General features: G+C 42.8%; 1 protein-coding gene across 1 annotated transcript; it reads left to right on the top strand.

Moving 5' to 3' along the window:
• Nucleotides 1-5,408: 5,408 nt before the first annotated feature.
• Nucleotides 5,409-20,002, top strand: LOC120065706 (scm-like with four MBT domains protein 1). Its single transcript, XM_039016787.1, has 20 exons — nt 5,409-5,467; nt 5,562-5,656; nt 5,730-5,973; nt 6,126-6,210; nt 6,418-6,674; nt 13,354-13,451; nt 13,558-13,659; nt 14,054-14,216; nt 14,329-14,411; nt 14,537-14,663; nt 14,817-14,930; nt 15,073-15,115; nt 15,243-15,310; nt 15,415-15,554; nt 15,767-15,876; nt 16,032-16,207; nt 16,609-16,787; nt 16,870-17,091; nt 18,735-18,863; nt 18,987-20,002. The coding sequence occupies exons 1-20, from the start codon at nt 5,443-5,445 to the stop codon at nt 19,125-19,127; spliced, it is 2,601 nt and encodes an 866-aa protein (XP_038872715.1). The 5' UTR covers nt 5,409-5,442; the 3' UTR covers nt 19,128-20,002.
• The last annotated feature ends 65 nt before the right edge of the window (nt 20,003-20,067 follow it).

The following is a 20,067-nucleotide window of genomic DNA, read 5'->3' as shown; positions in this document are numbered from 1 at the left end:
AATTCTACTAAATGAAGAGCCAAAATTAGTATAGCATCATGGCATTTAAACCATATTCGATTTTAGAAAATACTGAGAATGTGTCATGTGCGATTGCGTTGTTTCACAGCTATTAGTTGATTTCGGTATCGCTTCCCCATCTAATTGATCAGCTTTTGTCAAAGCCGAAATAAGTATGACATCCGGGCATTTAAAGTATACTTGATTTTCAAATTGTCTCATAATATTAAACATAATTTTTTCACGTACTCAAACGGCCTACTATTAAGGATGCAAGTATGGGTATTTGGACACAAACACTGCCTTTATCATTGGATCAGTACCACTTGAACGGTTTTTGGGGGACAATAATTTCCTCCTCCAGGCTAGATGGTCGTCACATGGTCGTACAATTTGTGTCTCCCCTTTTCATAGGGCTAGATGAGGAGGTTGTGGTTGTGTCCAAATTTCTTCAGCTGAGTAGGCTACTAATTTGTGTCATATTAAAAATGATGTTATGTCTCCAGTCATATAAAGTGTAGTAGAATTGCATGAACTATGTTTATAGAAGGTCTAATTTTTCCTGTGCAAAGACAGAAGAAATGTCTCTGATTAGGCCTACCCTGTCACTACGCACTCAGGCATGCAGTGTTCAGAACTGTCTGTTTAGCTTTTTTAGCCTAAATTATGACTATGTAATCTATTGATCACATTAGGAAAAGTAGCCTATCTTACATTGGTCTGCAAATTTGATGATAGATGCATGCAATCCATTATTATGAAGGTGCAATTTTATGGTAGAAAAACCAAACTTGAAACTCATGGACGTCGACATTTGAAGTCGGCCTTGTTCTGACTTGATAGCGTGTTTTATGCATCTATTTCACGTTGCACTGGTATATGTGCCGTTCCACAAGTAAATGAGTCAATTTATGAGGTTGAGTAGTGGTTGACATTGTATATGCTGTTCCACAGACCTTTAAACCTAATATTCGGGTGATAATACATTTTGTTTCTTTTTGCTGTTCTCCAAATATTTTTTTTTTTTAGTATATAAATTGTGAACGAAGGCAGTAAATGAGCTTCAACTTCCCAAAAATTCCATCCCCCCAACACCCCACTTTGCCATACCCTAGGTTTGGCTGAACTGACGCCACTGCTGTGGTAGGTGGGAAGGTGCAAGTTACCTGAATGTCTTGTATGGTATTTATATTGTATTGGCTTTTGAATAAAATTGACATGTTGATTCTTCTTATTAATGTTCATCTCAAAGTCCACTATATTGATGCATTTAGCTGTTGAAATTATAGTTTTTTTCTTCCAGTGGAGACCCCCAGAAACCCCTGCTAGGTTTCCTCCTCTGGCTTTGGGCTAAGCCCCCAATGTCATTAAATCGTTGTAACGCCCCTGCTTTTGACTGTAGGTTACAATAGGTTGACTACACTGCCATCTAGCGGTCAGGTTCTACAATTACTATTCATCTCATTGTCTGAGCCTCCGAGGCCGACGACATTCCTGCAGTGCGCACGGCAACTGTCCTCTGAGTCCGCTCCCTCCCTCTCTGCCTGGCATCACATAAACTCACTGCACTAACCAACAATGGTTGAAAAGTTGCATCATTGGGACATCTGCCAAGCTTCCAAGCCTTTAGAAGGCTCATAAAAGCCTGTATAAATTAAGATTATCTCATGTTATGGCTGCATATTATTCTATCCCTTGCAACTCGGACACCATTGACATTTGAGGTTTATATTAGGAATATAAATCCACATCCTTTTTTCCCCTCCAAAATAAAACCACATAGGCACATGTTATGTCTCAAAATGGCACTAGACCTATTTCCCCTTTGATTTATTGATGATTATCATATCTGCGGCTACTTCATGTTGAAAAAAATATTTTAGAAAGATCAAATCGATTTTGTAAAATTGGAAAGAAATAGGCTAATAAACTGTTGTTGTTTTAATGTTCAAGCCATTCGTACATGTTCATTCTAGCGAATGGATTATTGTTATTCTACATTTATTGAATTGTAGTTATGCCATTTCCATTCTCAACGACTGTGGGACAGCTCAGACATTTTTTTGTTACCAAATGGATTGGTATTTGTGGGGATTAAGCTTTAGCCTATAGAGTCAACAGCCTAGTGGGAACCTGCTTTGAACAAACGGGTCTCTTTATAACGATTTTCAAATCTAGAACACATTGGGTTCGCCATGAAAGCATATTTCTAAAAAGCTCTACACCCAAACATTTCATAAACACCTTATCACCGCCCCCCCCCCCCCCCCCCCCCCACACAAAAAAAAAAGCTGGGGGGCGGGGGGATAATTAATGTGCCGAACAATGGAGCAAAATTAAGCAACATCGAGTTATTTTATGCGGTTTCAGTCAAAAGTCGATATCACCTTGACAGTTTGGGGGAGAAAGAAATGCCATTCAACGAAAGTGGCTCGATTATATAGGCCAATGCAATCCATATTCTAGTTCAACGATTAACAAAGTGTTGAATCCATAAGGGAATTTGCCAAACGTAGGCTAAATGTTCTTTCTCAATCAACGTTAAAGAAGATTAACATTATTAACATTATTAAACAACGTTAAAGAAAACATTGTTTTCTGTTTCTTTGCATCTGTTAATTCTGGTTTTGGATATTAGATTTTTATTGTGTTTGAAGGTGGAAGTCATATTTTTATTCTCAACGCCGACAATATCAGCTACTCTGGTTTAGAACGTAGATATAGGCGGCAGAACATGCGCAGTGGCAGTTTGTGCCATATTGGAATGAGGTCGTGAACGACTAGGCGGAAAGAGACGGCATCTAAAACCGACTTGAAAAACTATTTACTGGTAAGAATCAGATTTTGTGACCAAATACTCACATACAATATTTTGTTTATTAAGATCTTAATATGACATAATGTAATTTGGTGCTGTCTGCGTCTTTTTTCCCGTCTCTAAAAAAGATGACTCTGGCTCGGTCGAGTGCAAGCGCCCGTATTGCTTAGTATAGCCTATCGCTCAAGCCATGACGTTTCAGTAACTTGACTTGGTCACAGGCGTTTTTAGCATGTGCCGAATCAGCCGCATTCTACTGCGGTGCCGTTGGCATCTGAACTGACCTATATGGCATAAACACAGAGAAGCTATGAAATACATGTTCTTTATTGCATTCGGTGTTCTTCTCTTTAGTGCACGTTCCAGTGTGAAAGTTGGATCATCGGCGCTCGTGCGTTCAAATTAATATCCATATTGCGGTAAGTAACCTTCTATCGGAATTCCCACAAATGTTGTTAATGTACTTAATCCATTTATTTAGTTGGATATCGCTCCTATATAATAACGGTTGCACAAGCTTGATGGACGTCTGCGGATGTATTTTATTTTACAAATAGCCTAGCCATTTTTTTAATTGTAATTTTTTAAATTCAATTGTAGTTGATTGAATATGCCTAACAGATAAGGCCTAAATTATGCTATACACATTGATATTTCAACGTAGGCTACTCTAAGCACTAAACTGCCAATTTCTCTCCAGGTCCAACTTCCCAGTTATGCAACTTGAGTGATCGCAGCAACATTTTTTCAATTGACCTCCGGCAATAAACTGCAACATTGTGAAACATTGACGTGCATCTATAGCCTAAAATGCTACATTGTTTCTTCTGACTTGCCAATGAAATAGCAATGCGAAGTGGGGTTTTTTTGCGCAAAACTTTTATATTTACTTCTGCCATTGGTTAATTAAGTTGGAGCTATTTATGGTCAGGCTCTTCTATGGCCATTTACACGAAAAATCCAGTTCAAATAACAGTTTCAACACTGCAACAACACTGGGACAACAACAACAGTGGGACAACAACACTGCCCTCTGACGTGCGAGGGGCTCACGGGCACCCCACTAACATTAGGCCCCTACTTGACATTGGTAACATGCAACCCTGAAATAATACAATCTCTCAAAGAACAAGTAGCCTATGTGAAGGCAAATTGCTGACAAAAAGGACTCATAAACAAATAGGCTAATATTATTGTGTAATGTGTTACACTTGATGAAAATACTCCCAATAGTCTAACTTTATTCTTGACATAAACCCTTGTCATCAAGACTTCACTTTCATTTACATTTCTCAAACCCTTGTGTGTTCAATCAATGCATTTCTTCTGCTTGCATTTCCTGCCCATTGATCACCCAGTGACTAAGAGGACTTGATTCAATCAGCGGCATGTTAAAAATATGTTTGTTTTTGTGTATGCATTCTAGTTTCTCTTTCAGGGCGAGTCGGTGTATTTCTGCTGGTCTGTCTTTTGGTGGAGAGAGTCAGACTGGCAGGGAGCCTGGTGGTGTGTGTGGATACTGGGCAGGCCTCTTTCAAACGATAGGGGAAGTTGTTAGTCATCCTGTTCACTTTGGTGATGAACTGAGAGTTTGTTTAACCGAATTAGCTGTGATTTCCCAGAAATATCAGCATAATAAAATAATCTTTCATCAACCCCCTCATCCTTCCCTTCTCAGCTTCATTCTAACTTGTCTATATCATATTAAAATAAACTTGCAGACATTTTCAATCTTTATCAACAACTTTTAGAATAGTTTTTTTGTGTGATCATCAGGTATTAGAATACACCTCAACAGTGAGGCTTGGCTCTTTGCAAATGGCTAAATGGCTCTGCTGCTCTTTTTATCCTCCCTAGTGTGAGACGTGAGTATGACCTCCAGCACAATGAGGCCCTTTACACTGTCTGTGTGTGTCAGAAAATTCAGTCGGGCTTGGTTGGATAGCTCTGTGTGTGTACTCTGAGGGCGGCAGGGTCGTGGGTGAAAGGATGGGCTGATCCTGGGTCGCGGTGTCCGTGCGGTGGTCAGAAGGACCCTGTCTGATGGCTGTCTCTACTTTAATAGAGACATCAGACTTGACAAAGACAGGCCTGACAGCCCTGCTGAATGGAGCAGCAGTGACAGAGCAGCTATCTTCTACATCCTATACACAAACCTCTCAGCTATTGTCATTTCCAATGCTCTCTCATGCCCGGTATATAAATGCCATTTCTCTTTTGTGTTAAATTCTTTAATCTGCTTTGTCACAGACTGGCTATAAGCCTACAGCTCAACTTTGGTTCAAAGTTATCGTGTCTTTAAGAGGCCTCACTCATGCTTTTAGAAACTTAGCTAGAAGGATCATTTGTATTTTCAAAACTCTTACCTAAGTGTTCTCCGTTTCACTTCTCTCACACACACTAACTAAGCTTTGTTTATGCTTTTATTTGGCAAGCCCCCTCAACTTTCACAAAAATAAATGTAATCACTGGACAAATTACATCTCGTTCACCAGCTGTGCCACTTTTACCAACCACCTACTATTCTTACTTGCTCTCCTGATTTTGGCTGTCAAACACAAATAATAATCCAGCTCTCCTTTCTTCCCCAGAGCTTCTAGACTTGGCCTGTGGGAGGAGCTAACATGAGTCACGAGTCACTGGAGTCTGGTGAGTAATTACATGGACCTCCAGCTTTGTTATTGGTGACGAGGGCTTTCTAACGTAACAAAATGAACCGAACTGGTGTATGTGTGTGTTGCAGATGAGGACTCTAGTCAGCATGTGTCTGACTTTAACTGGGATGAATATCTGGAGGAGAACGGGACAGTGTCTGTGCCACACCATGCCTTCAAACACGTAAGTACTGAGACCGCTCACAATCCTCTCATGATCCCAAATTCACCTTATAAGATATTTCAATATCCCCCAGGTGGACCAGGGCTTGCAGACAGGACTGACTCCAGGTATGAAGCTGGAGGTGTGTGTGCGTTCAGAGCCTGACCAACCCTACTGGGTGGCCACCATCATCACCACCTGTGGCCAGCTGCTCCTCCTGCGCTATGAGGGTTACCACGATGACCGCCGCGCTGACTTCTGGTGTGACATCATGACGGCGGACCTCCACCCACTGGGCTGGAGCCGGCAGCAGGGCAAGCCCATGAGACCCTCCGAGGGTAAGAGAACTAGGGCTGGGGAGGAAACTCAGTTGGACGGGTGTTGTTTTACAAGTGTTATTACAGTAAAATCTAAAATTTAGTTTTCTAAAAACATTTCTGAGGTTTCTTTCCATATTCTGTAATCGTGCCTCTCCATTGCCCCCCCTCAGGTGTGAGAGAGAAACAGCCAGACTGGGAGGGCGTCCTGGAGAAAGCCCTGGCTGAGAAGTGCAGTGCACCTGCCAACCTGCTGGAAGGGGTAAGGGGGTGCTCAGTTATAAACTGGAACAACTGGGAATGTATGACAGATAAGCAAGGGTTTTGAACTCCTTACGTGTGTGTGTGTGTGTGTGTGTGTGTGTGTGTGTGTGTGTGTGTGTGTGTGTGTGTGTGTGTGTGTGTGTGTGTGTGTGTGTGTGTGTGTGTGTGTGTGTGTGTGTGTGTGTGTGTGTGTGTGTGTGTGTGGCCTCAGCGTCGTAAGGACCCAGTGGACCTGATGTCTCCAGGCTGCAGTGTGGAGCTGCAGGACCGTGTTGACCCTGGGCTGGCGTGGGGCGCTGAGGTGGAGGAGAATGTGGGTGGCAGGCTGAGACTACGCCTAGCTGGCACAGAGGGGCTCCCTGAAACACACTCCACCCTCTGGCTCTACTACCTGCACCCCCGCCTCCACTCACCTGGCTGGGCCAAGGAGCATGGCTGCACCCTCAGGCCTCCTTCAGGTAAGCTGATCCTCTTTTCAGAAAGACCTTGGGGAAATTCAGTTTTAACCTTTTCACGCGTGTTCCACATCTCTAACGGTCGCCCCAACGTTTTTATGTGTGTGATGTCAGAATGCACTCACTGTTCCAAAATGTGATTGTTACACAACAGGACAGTCAACCTGTGCTGTCCTCAAACCAAGGCACACTGCCTGCTAATTATCTATAGGCTATGTTTTAACTTAACAATTTCAAGTTATTTTCAAACAAGTTTTATTTTCTAACAACAGTTTCAATTGAGGTGTGTTCCGCCTCCTTGTTAATTCACATAAGAAGTAGCCCATTTCACTGTTGTGGACAATTTTATGTTTGAGGCTTTACTGAGCTGGACAAACTTCTCTCTTCGAGGAGATCCCAAGCACTTCCCAAGTGTTTCCCCAGATCAAGTATGCAGACATTTGCAGATCTCCAGTCAGAACACAAACTTTTTTCCCCTGGCATATTATCCAGCTGGCGCCCACATTGGCTTAATTTTTGTTTTCCTTACTAATAAAAACTTTGAACATGTGTGCGTTCCTATCAAAGTAAGTGCCTTATTACGTTATCATTATAGTGTCTTTATTGTGATGTCATTTCTACTGTAGCACACCGTATATACAGTTGAAGTCGGAAGTTTACATAGTCGTGACCAAAAGTTTTGGGAATGACACAAATATACATTTTCACAAAGTCTGCTGCCTCAGTTTGTATGATGGCAATTTGCATATACTCCAGAATGTTATGAAGAGTGATCAGATGAATTGCAATTAATTGCAAAGTACCTCTTTGCCATGCAAATGAACTGAATCCCCCAAAAACATTTCCACTGCATTTCAGCCCTGCCACAAATGGACCAGCTGACATCATGTCAGTGATTCTGTCGTTAACACAGGTATGAGTGTTGACGAGGACCAGGCTGGAGATCACTCTGTCATGCTGATTGAGTTCGAATAACAGACTGGAAGCTTCAAAAGGAGGGTGGTGCTTGGAATCATTGTTCTTCCTCTGTCAACCATGGTTACCTGCAAGGAAACATGTGCCGTCATCATTGCTTTGCACAAAAAGGGCTTCACAGGCAAGGATATTGCTGCCAGTAAGATTGCACCTAAATCAACCATTTATTGGATCATCAAGAACTTCAAGGAGAGCGGTTCAATTGTTGTGAAGAAGGCTTCAGGGCGCCCAAGAAAGTCCAGCAAGCACCAGGACTCCTAAAGTTTATTCATCTGCGGGATCGGGGCTGCACCAGTACAGAGCTTGCTCATGAATGGCAGCAGGCAGGTGAGTGAGGTGAAGACTTTTGGAGGATGGCCTGGTGTCAAGAAGGGCAGCAAAGAAGCCACTTCTCTCCAGGAAAAACATCAGGGACAGACTGATATTCTGCAAAAGGTACAGGGATTGGACTGCTGAGGACTGGGGTAAAGTTATTTTCTCTGATGAATCCCCTTTCCGATTGTTTGGGGCATCCGGAAAAAAGCTTGTCCAGAGAAGACAAGGTGAGTGCTACCATCAGTCCTGTGTCATGCCAACAGTAAAGCATCCTGAGACCATTCATGTGTGGGGTTGCTTCTCAGCCAAGGGAGTGGGCTCACTCACAATTTTGCCTAAGAACACAGCCATGAATAAAGAATGGTACCAACACATCCTCCGAGAGAAACTTCTCCCAACCATCCAGGAACAGTTTGGTGATGAACAATGCCTTTTCCAGCATGATGGGGCGCCTTGCCATAAGGCAAAAGTGATAACTAAGTGGCTCGGGGAACAAAACATCGATATTTTGGGTCCATGGCCAGGAAACTCCCCAGACCTTAATCCCATTGAGAACTTGTGGTCAATCCTCAAGAGGCAGGTGGACAAACAATAACCCACAAATTCTGACAAACTCCAAGCATTGACTATGCAAGAATGGACTGCCATCAGTCAGGATGTGGCCCAGAAGTTAATTGACAGCATGCCAGGGCGAATTGCAGAGGTCTTGAAAAAGAAGGGTCAACATTGCAAATATTGACTCTTTGCATCAACTTCATGTAATTGTCAATAAAAGCCTGACACTTATGAAATGCTTGTAATTATACTTCAGTATTCCATAGTTACATCTGACAAAAATATCTAAAGACTGAAGCAGCAAACTTTGTGAAAATTAATATTTGTGTCATTCTCAAAACTTTTGGCCTCGACTGTACACCTTAGCCAAATGCATTTAAACTTAGTTTTTCACAATTCCTGACATTTAATCCTAGTAAAAATTCCCTGTCTTAGGTCAGTTAGGATCACCACTTTATTTTAAGAATGTGAAATGTCAGAATAATAGTAGAGAGAATGATTTATTTCATCACATTCCCAGTTGGTCAGAAGATTACATACACTCAATTAGTATTTGGTAGCATTGCCTTTAAATTTTGTAACTTGGGTCAAATGTTTTGGGTAGCCTTCCACAAACCACTATAAGTTGGGTGAATTATGGCCCATTCCTCCTGACAGAGCTGGTGTAACTGAGTCAGGTTTGTAGGCCTCCTTGCTCGCCCAGGCTGTTTCAGTTCTGCCCACTACTTTTCTATAGGATTGAGGTCAGGGCTTTGTGATGGCCACTCCAATACCTTGACTTTGTTGTCCTTAAGCCATTTTGCCACAACTTTAGAAGTATGCTTGGGGTCATTGTCCGTTTGGAAGACCCATTTGCGACCAAGCTTTAACTTCCTGACTGATGTCTTGATATTGCTTCAATATATCCACATAATTTTCCTACCTCATGATGTCATCTATTTTGTGAAGTACACCAGTCCCTCCTGAAGCAAAGTACCCCCACAACATGATGCTGCCACCCCTGTGCTTCATGGTTGGGATGGTGTTCTTCAGCTTGCAAGCATCCCCCTTTTTGCTCCAAACATAATGATGGTCATAATGGCCATATTTTTGTTTCATCAGACCAGAGGACATTTCTCCAAAAAGTATGATCTTTGTCCCCATGTGCAGTTGCAAACCGTAGTCTGGCTTTTTATGACGGTTTTGGAGTAGTGGCTTCTTCCCTTGCTGAGCAGCCTTTCAGGTCATGTCGATATAGATACTTTTGTACCTGTTTCCTCCAGCATCTTCACAAGGTCCTTTGCTGTTGTTCTGGGATTGATTTGCACTTTTCGCACCAAACTACGTTCATCTCTAGGAGACAGAACGCGTCTCGTTCCTGAGCGGTATGATGGCTGCGTTGTCCCATGTTGTTTATACTTGCGTACTATTGTTTGTACAGATGAACGTGGTACCTTCAGGCATTTGGAAATTGTTCCCAAGGATGAACCAGACTTGTGGAGGTCTACAATGTTTTTTCTGAGGCCTTGGCTGATTTCTTTTTGATTCAAATGTCTCAAATGATGTCAATTAGCCTATCAGAAGCTTCTAAAGCCATTACATAATTTTCTGTAATTTTCCAAGCTGTTTAAAGGCACAGTCAACTTAGTGTATGTAAACTTATGACCGACTGGAATTGTGATACAGTGAATTATAAGTTAAGTAAATCTGTCTGTTAACAATTGTCGGAAAAAGTACTTGTGTCATGCACAAAGTAGATGTCCTAACCGACTTGCCAAAACTATAGTTTGTTAACAAAAAATTTGTGGAGTGGTTGAAAAACAAGTTTTAATGACTCCATCCTATGTGTATGTAAACTTCCGACTTCAACTGTATGTATGGAGCATAATATATTTACTGTTTTATTCACATTTTCAGGTACTGGTGACAAATCATGCATTCCGATTCTTGCATAGATTGTAATGGACACATGCACTATATTTACAAAATCATATGGACACCCCTTCAAATAAGTGTATTTGGCTATTGCAAACACACCCGTTGCTGACAGGTGTACCAAATCGAGCATATAGCCATGCAATCTCCGTACACAAACATTGGCAGTAGAATGACCTTACTAAAGAGCTCATTGCCTTTCAACATGGCACCGTCATAGGATGCCACCTTGCTAACAAATCACTTCGTCAAATTCTTGCCCCGGTCAACTGTAAGTCCTGTTATTGTGAAGTGGAAACGTCTAGGAGCAACAACGGCAGAGAAAGGGACCACCGAATGCTGAAGCGCGTAGTGCAGCCGCGCACACAAGCCTAAAATCACCTTGCGTAATGCCAAGTGTTGGCTGGAGTGGTGTTAAGCTCGTAGCCATTGGCGTCTGGAGCAGTGGAAACGCATGCTCTGGAGTGATGAATCACACTTCACCATCTGTCAGTCCGACGGATGAATCTGGGTTTGGCAGATGCCAAGAACGCTACCTGCCCTAATGCATAGTGCCAACTGTAAAATTTGGTGGAGGAGGAATAATGCTCTGGGGCTGTTTTTCATGGTTTGGGCTAGGCCCCTTAGTTCCAGTGAAGGGAAATCTTAACGCTACATCATACAATGAGATTCTAGACGATTCTGTGCTTCCAACTTTGTGGCAACAGTTTGGGGAAGGCCCTTTCCTGTTTCAGCATGACAATGCCCCGTGCACAAAGCGAGGTCCATACAGAAATGGTTTGTTGAGATGATAGGTGTGGAAGAACTTGACTGGCTGCGCAGAGCCTTGACCTCAACCCCATCGAACACCTTTGGGATGAATTGGATCGCCGACTGCGAGCCAAGCCTAATTGCCCAACATCTGTGTTCGACCTCACTAATGCTCTTGTGGCTGAATGGAAGCAAGTCCCCGCAGCAATGTTCCAACATCTATTGGAAAGCCTTCCCAGAAGAGTGGAAGCTATTATAGCAGCAAAGGGGGGACCAATTCCATATTAATGCCCATGATTTTGGAATGAGATGTTCGATGAGCAGGTGTCCGCATACTTTTGGTCATGTAGTGTATGACGTGTAAAATGCTTTTTGGAAAGTTGTACTGATTATGATGAGCTAATGCCAGCTGTGTGTGGCGCCATGTTTGTTGACATCATATAAAGCATTCTGGTTGTCACGTAAATATCTCAGACCAAAGATGTTATAACAAAACAAGGTAAAGGGATGGTTCACTCAACTGACTTCGATTGTAATTATCGTTACTCCAGGTTGCTAGCTCAGACCCCCCCCCCCCTCCTTTCCAGGGGTTTTTATTTTTATTTAGCGTATAAACTTCTCCTGTGTTTGCCCCCCAAATATTGATAAATCCCCAACACAGTAATATTTCCTGCATCATATCCCCCCACGATACCTTCCCCCATTTCTACCCCTTATCGACTTGAAATCCCCCACAAATTAAATTAACCCCCCCACAAACCATCTGTTGTCGAAATTCTTACACAGGGGCACTCGATGTCAATCTTAAATGAATCATTGTTTATTTGTCAGAGTGCTGGAGAGGTTCCAACCAACTCAATGCACCATAGTACACATGTCAATCAGGGCAGATACAGCAGTTGTCTTATATATGACTATACACAGACAAGTTATATTTACAAGATTTAGCATAATTAATTAATCATTACCGTTTTTGTTTCATTCATGTGACCAACCAATACTGTTTCATAACATGTGACAGACCAACACCTCGCAAGGCTTCTCCTCTCTAAGCTGAGACCTTAACTGAGATATCTTTCATTCGTTCTCAAAACAACATCTGGGCATACTGCCAAATTGCAGCTACTGATAAATGAGGATTTGTACAGTCAGCCACTTGCATGAACACAGAAATTGGCTTATCGAACAGCACATGAATAGAATACAGAAATTAGTTATAAGAAAAGCACAAACATTAAAATTCCCATTACACATCCTAAAATGGTTTTAACTAAATCTGGCAACCCTGTTTAGCTTTCATGCTATGGTTAGGCTAGGCAGGAGGCTTTTATTTGGGGTGATGATCTGTGAGTTGATAACATTTTATTTGCTATGTGATTTGTCAAACACTGTAAATGACTTGTCAAGTCATGTACTCCGGTTCTTGTATATGCTGTAACAAGTACATCGAAGATTTGTAATATGCTGAAAAGTGGCCAAACAAAGTTCATGTTTTTTAGAAAATGGGCGCAGCCATCTTTGACTTTGACTTTGTTTATTTGTGTCTTATAGTGAATGGCATTCGGGGATTAGGGAGTTTTTGCTTGTCAATCATAAACAAACATGGCTGCCATCATAAAGGATTTAGCTGCTGTTATTTTAGCTGACATGCATCTCTTTTCTAAACAATATTACATTTCTCCCTTGTGCTCACCAGAGATGTGGTACATTGCAAACAAGTCTAGCTGTTAGGTTGCTAACTTATGTTAAATGAGGATTTGTACAGTCAGCCACTTGCATAATTCTCAGCAGAGCCTGTTATTTAGACTGGTTTATGGAACGAGTTTGGCTGTGGATGTGTTCCGTGTGTTGCTTGGATGATGAAGTTTGCGTTTATCTTTTACAATAAAAGGTGAAATTGAGGAATAAAGTTGTGAATACCTTTTATTTCCCATCAGTACATAACATTGTTTTTCAGACAGCAATGCTGTTTAGACATGTTGGTTGCATCCTGCGTTCTGTTGCTACTTGCTATTTGTGATGGTACGCTGCAGGGACCACTCAACAATGATCACAAATATGTGATCTTATGCATCAAAGGGTTAAGATGCAAAACATAATTTATGAATAAATCGGAGGTTGCGGTTTTTACTGTTTTAACGTGATAATTTGTGTGTGTGCTTGCTTGTTTCAGCCCTGGTCGCCCTGCACACAGAGGAGAAGTGGGAGGAGGTCAGACAGAGAATGATTGATCAGCCTCATGATGAAGCCCTCTCTGAGGAGTTCTATAAGGTGATGGCACTACCAAGCATTATTTACTAACATTACAAGGGTCTGTGGAATACCTGTGCAATATTAATATAATAAGCCATCACTGTGTGGTGTGTGCGTGCATCAGGACCGGCCTGTCATCGCTGCCCACTGCTTCACTGAGGGGATGAAACTGGAGGCCGTTGACCCTGCATCCCCATTCTGCATCAGTCCTGCCACCGTTACCAAGGTAACAACCTCTTTACTGTCCCCCTCTCACCTCAGGCTCCTGGATTTGTATGAATGTGTCCTTCCCAGGCCAAAATTAATGACTAGGTTGGATGATGGCAGTACAGTAATGAAGGTACTCCACCCAACAGTTTCCACCATATTGTTGCTGCATATTCAGTCCACTCAGATCAGTGTTCACCTCAGGGCTAGGAGAGTAAAGATGAATCCTGACATAGTACCCATGTTAACTCTGGGAGTCTATCCACTCCATGTGGAAGTGGGTAGTCAGTGAGATACAGTATGGTAGTGTATGAGGCTAGCTTTGGGTGTGATATGGTCATGGAGGAAGGGTAGGGTAACTACTGCATGGAGCCAACATGAGTATGATGTAATACCCTACCTCTTCTCTTCAGGTGTTCAGTGACCAGTACTTCCTGGTAGAGATGGACAATCTCTGTGGTGATGATTTGGTGTCAGAAGGCAGTGGGAAGTCCTTCCTGTGTCACAGGGACAGTCCTGGGATCTTTCCCGCCCAGTGGAGCCTGAAGAACGGTCTCCCGCTCAACCCCCCTCCAGGTGGGTAAACACTAGTAACATTTACAGAACTACTTTTAAAACTGTGCTCAACTTTTTTTTAAACATTAAGCTAATTGTATTGTGGTCTCTTTCGCTCTCTCCGGTTGTGTAGGGTACCAGGGGCAGGACTTTGACTGGGCAGACTACCTGAAACAGTGTGATGCCGAGGCAGCACCCCAAAACTGCTTCCCCACAGTGAGTCAAGCGCTGTCTGACAAATGGCCTCATAGAACAATGCATGTTATCACATGAGTGTATAGCATGGGTGAACAGGGGCAATGAATAATCTCTCTCTCCTGATGTCTCTCTGTCTGTCTCAGGAACAGTCTGATCACAGCTTTAAAGAGGCCATGAAGCTGGAAGCGGTCAACCCACTCTCACCTGAGCACATTCACGTGGCATCAGTAATCAAGGTTAAAGGGCAACATATCTGGCTTGGCCTGGAAGGTGAGAACCTGTAGCTACGCCTCATATCTGGGCCCTGCATTTTTAAAGCTTAGTTTGAGACCATTTAAGTGTGAGCTTGTTCACAATGATGGTATTGATATTAGATCATTAATAAGTTGTGTGATTAAATCATTTGTCTCCCTGTGTGTCCAGGGCTGAAACAGGCTATGCCAGACCTTATAGCTCATGTGGACTCGTTGGACATCTTTCCTGTCAGCTGGTGTGAGACCAACGGTTACCCTTTGCTGTACCCCATCAAGCCCGAAGGTGGGCGTCCCAAAATAGGATCCCTCTGTGTTCCTCTCTCTAATCTGAAGGGGTGCCGTGCCACAATATGCATGGAATTGTTAATATTGCAGTCACAATATTTGTTTCAGTAGTTTCATGGTGATTATACATTGTCTTACAGTTGAGAAGCAGAGGAGGATTGCTGTGGTGCAGCCTGAGAAACAGTAAGTAGGCCTATGGGAAAGGAAGGACTCTATCATTGGCTGTTCATTGGCTGTTTGTCCACTTTTGATTGGTTAATATTCCATTCCCATGCACTTTGACCACTAACCTGTATCTTTGTCCCTAAAGCCGAGCTCCACCCAAATCCTCAACACCTGACGCACTCAAGCAGCAGATGACCAGCCAATCAGAGACTGGTGAGTGTTCTCTGTCTCATCTAGACATCCCAGACAAATACATTAGGATTGTTTCTGAGGTGAGGCACAGCTATTACATTATGTGTGTGATGTTTTTTGTACAGGACAGGGGAATGGGAAGTACTGCTGTCCCAAGATCTACTTCAACCACCGCTGCTTCTCTGGCCCCTACCTGAACAAGGGCCGCATCGCTGAGCTGCCCCAGTGTGTCGGCCCTGGCAACTGTGTCCTGGTGCTCAAAGAGGTGAGGAGCACCCTAGTGGGATTGGAAAACCATACTACACGATATTATAACTATATTACAATATACTCAAAAGTAAAGTACACTACTCAATTCTTCTAAAAGCGGTTAGTAATAGGGCAAAATTGTACTATCCCTAAAGATCACTTCCCACTTTGAATAGTATCCATGCTAATCCCTTCATGTCTCTCTCCGTCTCCCTGTGTCCTGTCCAGGTGTTGACTCTGCTGATCAACTCTGCCTATAAGCCCAGCCGGGTGCTCAGGGAGCTGCAGCTGGACCAGGAGGGCCGCTGGCACGGCCATGGAGAGACGCTCAAAGCCAAGTGAGGAACACATTCTCTGTCATTACGTCATTAACATCACCCCTTTGTAACTTTTCTGCTCATATTTGTGCTTGAGTTGATTCATTAAAGTGTGTACTGGGCCTGGCTAAGCAGTCCTAGCGTTGCTAACCTGAGGATCTATTTTTGGCCGGCAGGTACAAGGGAAAGAGTTACCGGGCTACGGTGGAGATAGTGCGTACAGCAGACTGCGTGGCTGAGTTTTGTAGGAAGACCTGCATGAAGCTGGAGTGTTGCCCAAACCTGTTTGGACCTCGCATGGTTCTGGAGCGCTGCTCAGAGAACTGTTCTGTGCTCACCAAGACCAAATACAGTATGTGTCACTGGTGCTTGACTTGAACTGTAATAGGTGCCGGTACTCATTTTGGGTGCTTTTACTGTTTATATTTAGGTGCAGGCGCTCCACAATACTTTTGAGTTAATATTCTATAAGAGGGGCAGGAGCTCAAGCAGTAGAACATTTGACGTGCCGTACTCAGCTCTGGTGAGCCCCTGCCCTAATCAATCAATCTAGATCTAATGCATATCTGTGAAAACTGGTATTAAAATATCTGGTGTTATTGAGATCATGCTGATATGCAGGGGGGAAAAATCTAAGGGAACCAGTGTCTGTTTTTATGTGTACTTTGTTTATTCATCTATGTCGATGGTAAAGTATTGGATGCATAATCCTCAGGAGGACAAAGATTGTAATATTGATTTTTTTCCCTACAGCTTATTACTATGGTAAGAAGAAGAGTAGGAGAGTGGGCCGCCCACCAGGGGGGCACTCTAACCTGGAAGGGGGGGTGAAGAGGAGAGGTAGGAGGAGGAAGAGGAGGAAGCAACTCTTCGTCCATAAGAAGAGACGCTCCTCAGCCTCACTGGACAACACACCTGCCGGTTCACCACAGGTAACACACACACACACACACACACATATATCTCTATCTATCCAGACATCTTTAAACTGAACCATCCCTTTCTCTAACACAGGGGAGTGGAGAGGAGGAGGATCTGGATGATGAGGACTCTCTGAGTGACGATACTGGCTCTGAACTCCAGGATGATCAGGACGATTCAGAATATTCCATTGGGAAGTCACAACCACCCACCCCATCCCCTTCTCCTCCCGCAACGCCCCGGCCAACCCGAAAGCGCAGGAAACCTCGCTCCCCATCCTACTCTGATGATGAGAACCACCCACCTTCACCAAAGGTAAACTACTGTGCCTTGACTTTTTGTTTGTTCACTGTTAATACAGTGGCTTGCGAAAGTATTCACCCCCCTAGGCATTTTCCCTATTTTATTGCCTCACAATCTGGAATTAAAATGAATTTGGGGGGTTTGTATCATTTGATTTACACAACATGCCTACCACTTTGAAGATGTTAAATAATTATTTTTGTGAAACAAACAAGAAATTATTTTTAAAAACTGAACTTGAGCGTGCGTAAATATTCACCCCCTCAAAGTTAACTTTGTAGAGACACCTTTTGCAGCAATTACAGCTGCAAGTATCTTGGGGTATGTCTCTATAGGCTTGGCACATCTAGCCTCTGGGATTTTTGCCCATTCTTTAAGGCAAAACTTCTCCAGCTCCTTCAAGTTGGATGGGTTCCGCTGGTGTACAGGAATCTTTAAGTCAAACCACAAATTCTCAATTGGATTGAGGTCTGGGCTTTGACTAGACCATTCCAAGACATTTAAATGTTTCCCCTTAAACCACTTGAGTGTTGCTTTAGCAGTATGCTTAGGGTCATTGTCCTGCTGGAAGGTGAACCTCCATCCCAGTCTCAAATCTATGGAAGACTGAAACAGGTTTCCCTCAAGAATTTCCCTGTATTTAGCGCCATCCATCATTCCTTCAATTCTTACCAGTTTCCCAGTCCCTGCCGATGGAAAAACATCCCCACAGCATGATGCTGCCACCACCATCACTGTGGGGATGGTGTTCTCGGGGTGATGAGAGGTGTTGGGTTTGCGCCAGACAGTGTTTTCCTTGATGGCCACAAAGCACAATGTTAGTCTCATCTGACCAGAGTACTTTCTTCCATATGTTTGGAGAGTCTCCCACTTGCCTTTTGGCAAACACCAAACATGTTTCCTTATTTTTTTCTTTAAGCAATGGCTTTTTTCTGCCCACTCTTCCGTAAAGCCCAGCTCTGTGGAGTGTACGGCTTAAAGTGGTCCTATGGACAGATACACCAATCTCCGCTGTGGAGCTTTGCAGCTCCTAGGGGTTATTTTTGGTATTTTCTTTGCCTCTCTGATTAATGCCCTCCTTGCCTGGTCTGTGAGTTTTGGTGGGCGGCCCTCTCTTGGCAGGTTTGTTGTGGTGCCATATTCTTTCAGTTTTTTAATGATGGATTTAATGGTGCTCCGTGGGATGTTCAAAGTTTCTGATATTTTTTTGTAACCCAACCCTGATCTGTACTTCTCCACAACTTTGTCCCTGACCTGTTTGGCGAGCTCCTTGGTCTTCATGGTGCCGCTTGCTTGGTGGTACCCCTTGCTTAGTGGTGTTGCAGACTTTGAGACTTTGAGGCCTAGCAAAGGGGGTGAATACATATGCACGCACCACTTTTACATTTTTTTTTTTAATATAATTTTTTGAAACAAGTTTTTTTTTTCACTTCACCAATGTGGACTATTTTGTGTGTCCATTACATGAAATTCAAATAAAAATCAATTTAAATTACAGGTTTTAATGCAATAAAGTAGGAAAAACGCCAAGGGGGATGAACACTTTTGCAAGGCACTGTATATACAGTACGTTGTATTGTCTAGACTTTATTGTCCCTGTTCAAGTTAAAAACCATAATTAACTGCATCTTTGTGTCTTGCATGTTGTTTTGCAGCGCTCAAGAGGTGAGACTCCCCAGAAGCTGTGTTTGGACACCAGTCCCCTAGAGTGGAGTGTGACTGATGTGGTGCGTTTCATCAGGACCACCGACTGTGCTCCCCTGGCTCGCATTTTCCTGGATCAGGTAATAATTACACACACAGACACACACACACGATAATTATCTTTACTGTATAACTGTGTGTACGCTGTGGCCTACATCCATGACCATTGTTGTCTTACCCCATAACCGTGCTTGTGTTTTCAGGAGATTGATGGACAGGCTCTGCTCCTTCTCAACCTGCCCACGGTGCAGGAGTGTATGGACCTGAAACTGGGACCAGCCATAAAGCTGTGTCACCATATAGAAAGGGTCAAACTGGCATTCTACCAGCAATTTGCTACGTAGCTGAGGGTTCTAAAATAAGAGAATCTTTACATAGTCAGTAACCTGAAATGATTCCATAACTGATTTACCACTGGACATCCTTTGGACCCTGCACCCAGGCCCAGCACAACAGCAGCAGTCAGGCATGGACATCAGATGAGTCAAGACTTGCATTGTTTCTTTGCTATTTCTACTGTATGGTCAGAGAGGGGTTTACCCCACTTTATTCTAGGTAAAGACACCTCACATGGATATTCATATTCAGGTTTGTCGCCCACGGTCTCAAAATGACTCCTGGTTTCATTTGATCAACTTGCAAGCATGGACAATGCAAGGTTCTAAGCACAAAGACAAATAAGCCACTGTACTATATTGTGGTATGCAAAGTGTATCTAACAGGGTGTATTTGTGTATAGTGTACATATTTAAAAGATATTCTAGTATAACAGGGTGATTCATGGTTATAGCTTGATTTTCTACAAAACATATTTGCTTTGAAAGTATTTGTGAAGGCCTTCATTCAAAACAGCCTTTTCGTTTTCTCTGAAAATGATTTGAACTTAATAATCATATTGAAGACATTAGGGCCTGTGGTAAAAGCATTAGGATTGAGGTGTTTTTGGAGCAGAAATCAGATACATTTTATAGTTTTACCTTTTTCCTACAACCCTCGGTAGATTACTGGATATTGTGTGGTATTTTATTTTCGTTAGCCAACTAACTCTTTGCTGTGTTTTTAGTTTCCCTCATTTACCCGTCTCTGCCACTGAGATCAAATATATTTTACATGAGATAAAATTGATTAATTTGAATATCTATGTTTGTGGAATATGATATTTAAGAGAATATGGAATAAAAGCCTGAATCTCTTCCCCATGAGATTCACGATCTTTCCTACACTTCCCATGATGCTGTTAATTGTGTCACGTCGAGCACAACCTTTACGTCTTGTCAACATGAG

The sequence above is a fragment of the Salvelinus namaycush genome, chromosome 20 (genome assembly GCF_016432855.1).
Source record: "Salvelinus namaycush isolate Seneca chromosome 20, SaNama_1.0, whole genome shotgun sequence".
NCBI lineage: Eukaryota > Metazoa > Chordata > Actinopteri > Salmoniformes > Salmonidae > Salvelinus > Salvelinus namaycush.
This window is presented reverse-complemented; position numbering and strand designations above follow the sequence as displayed.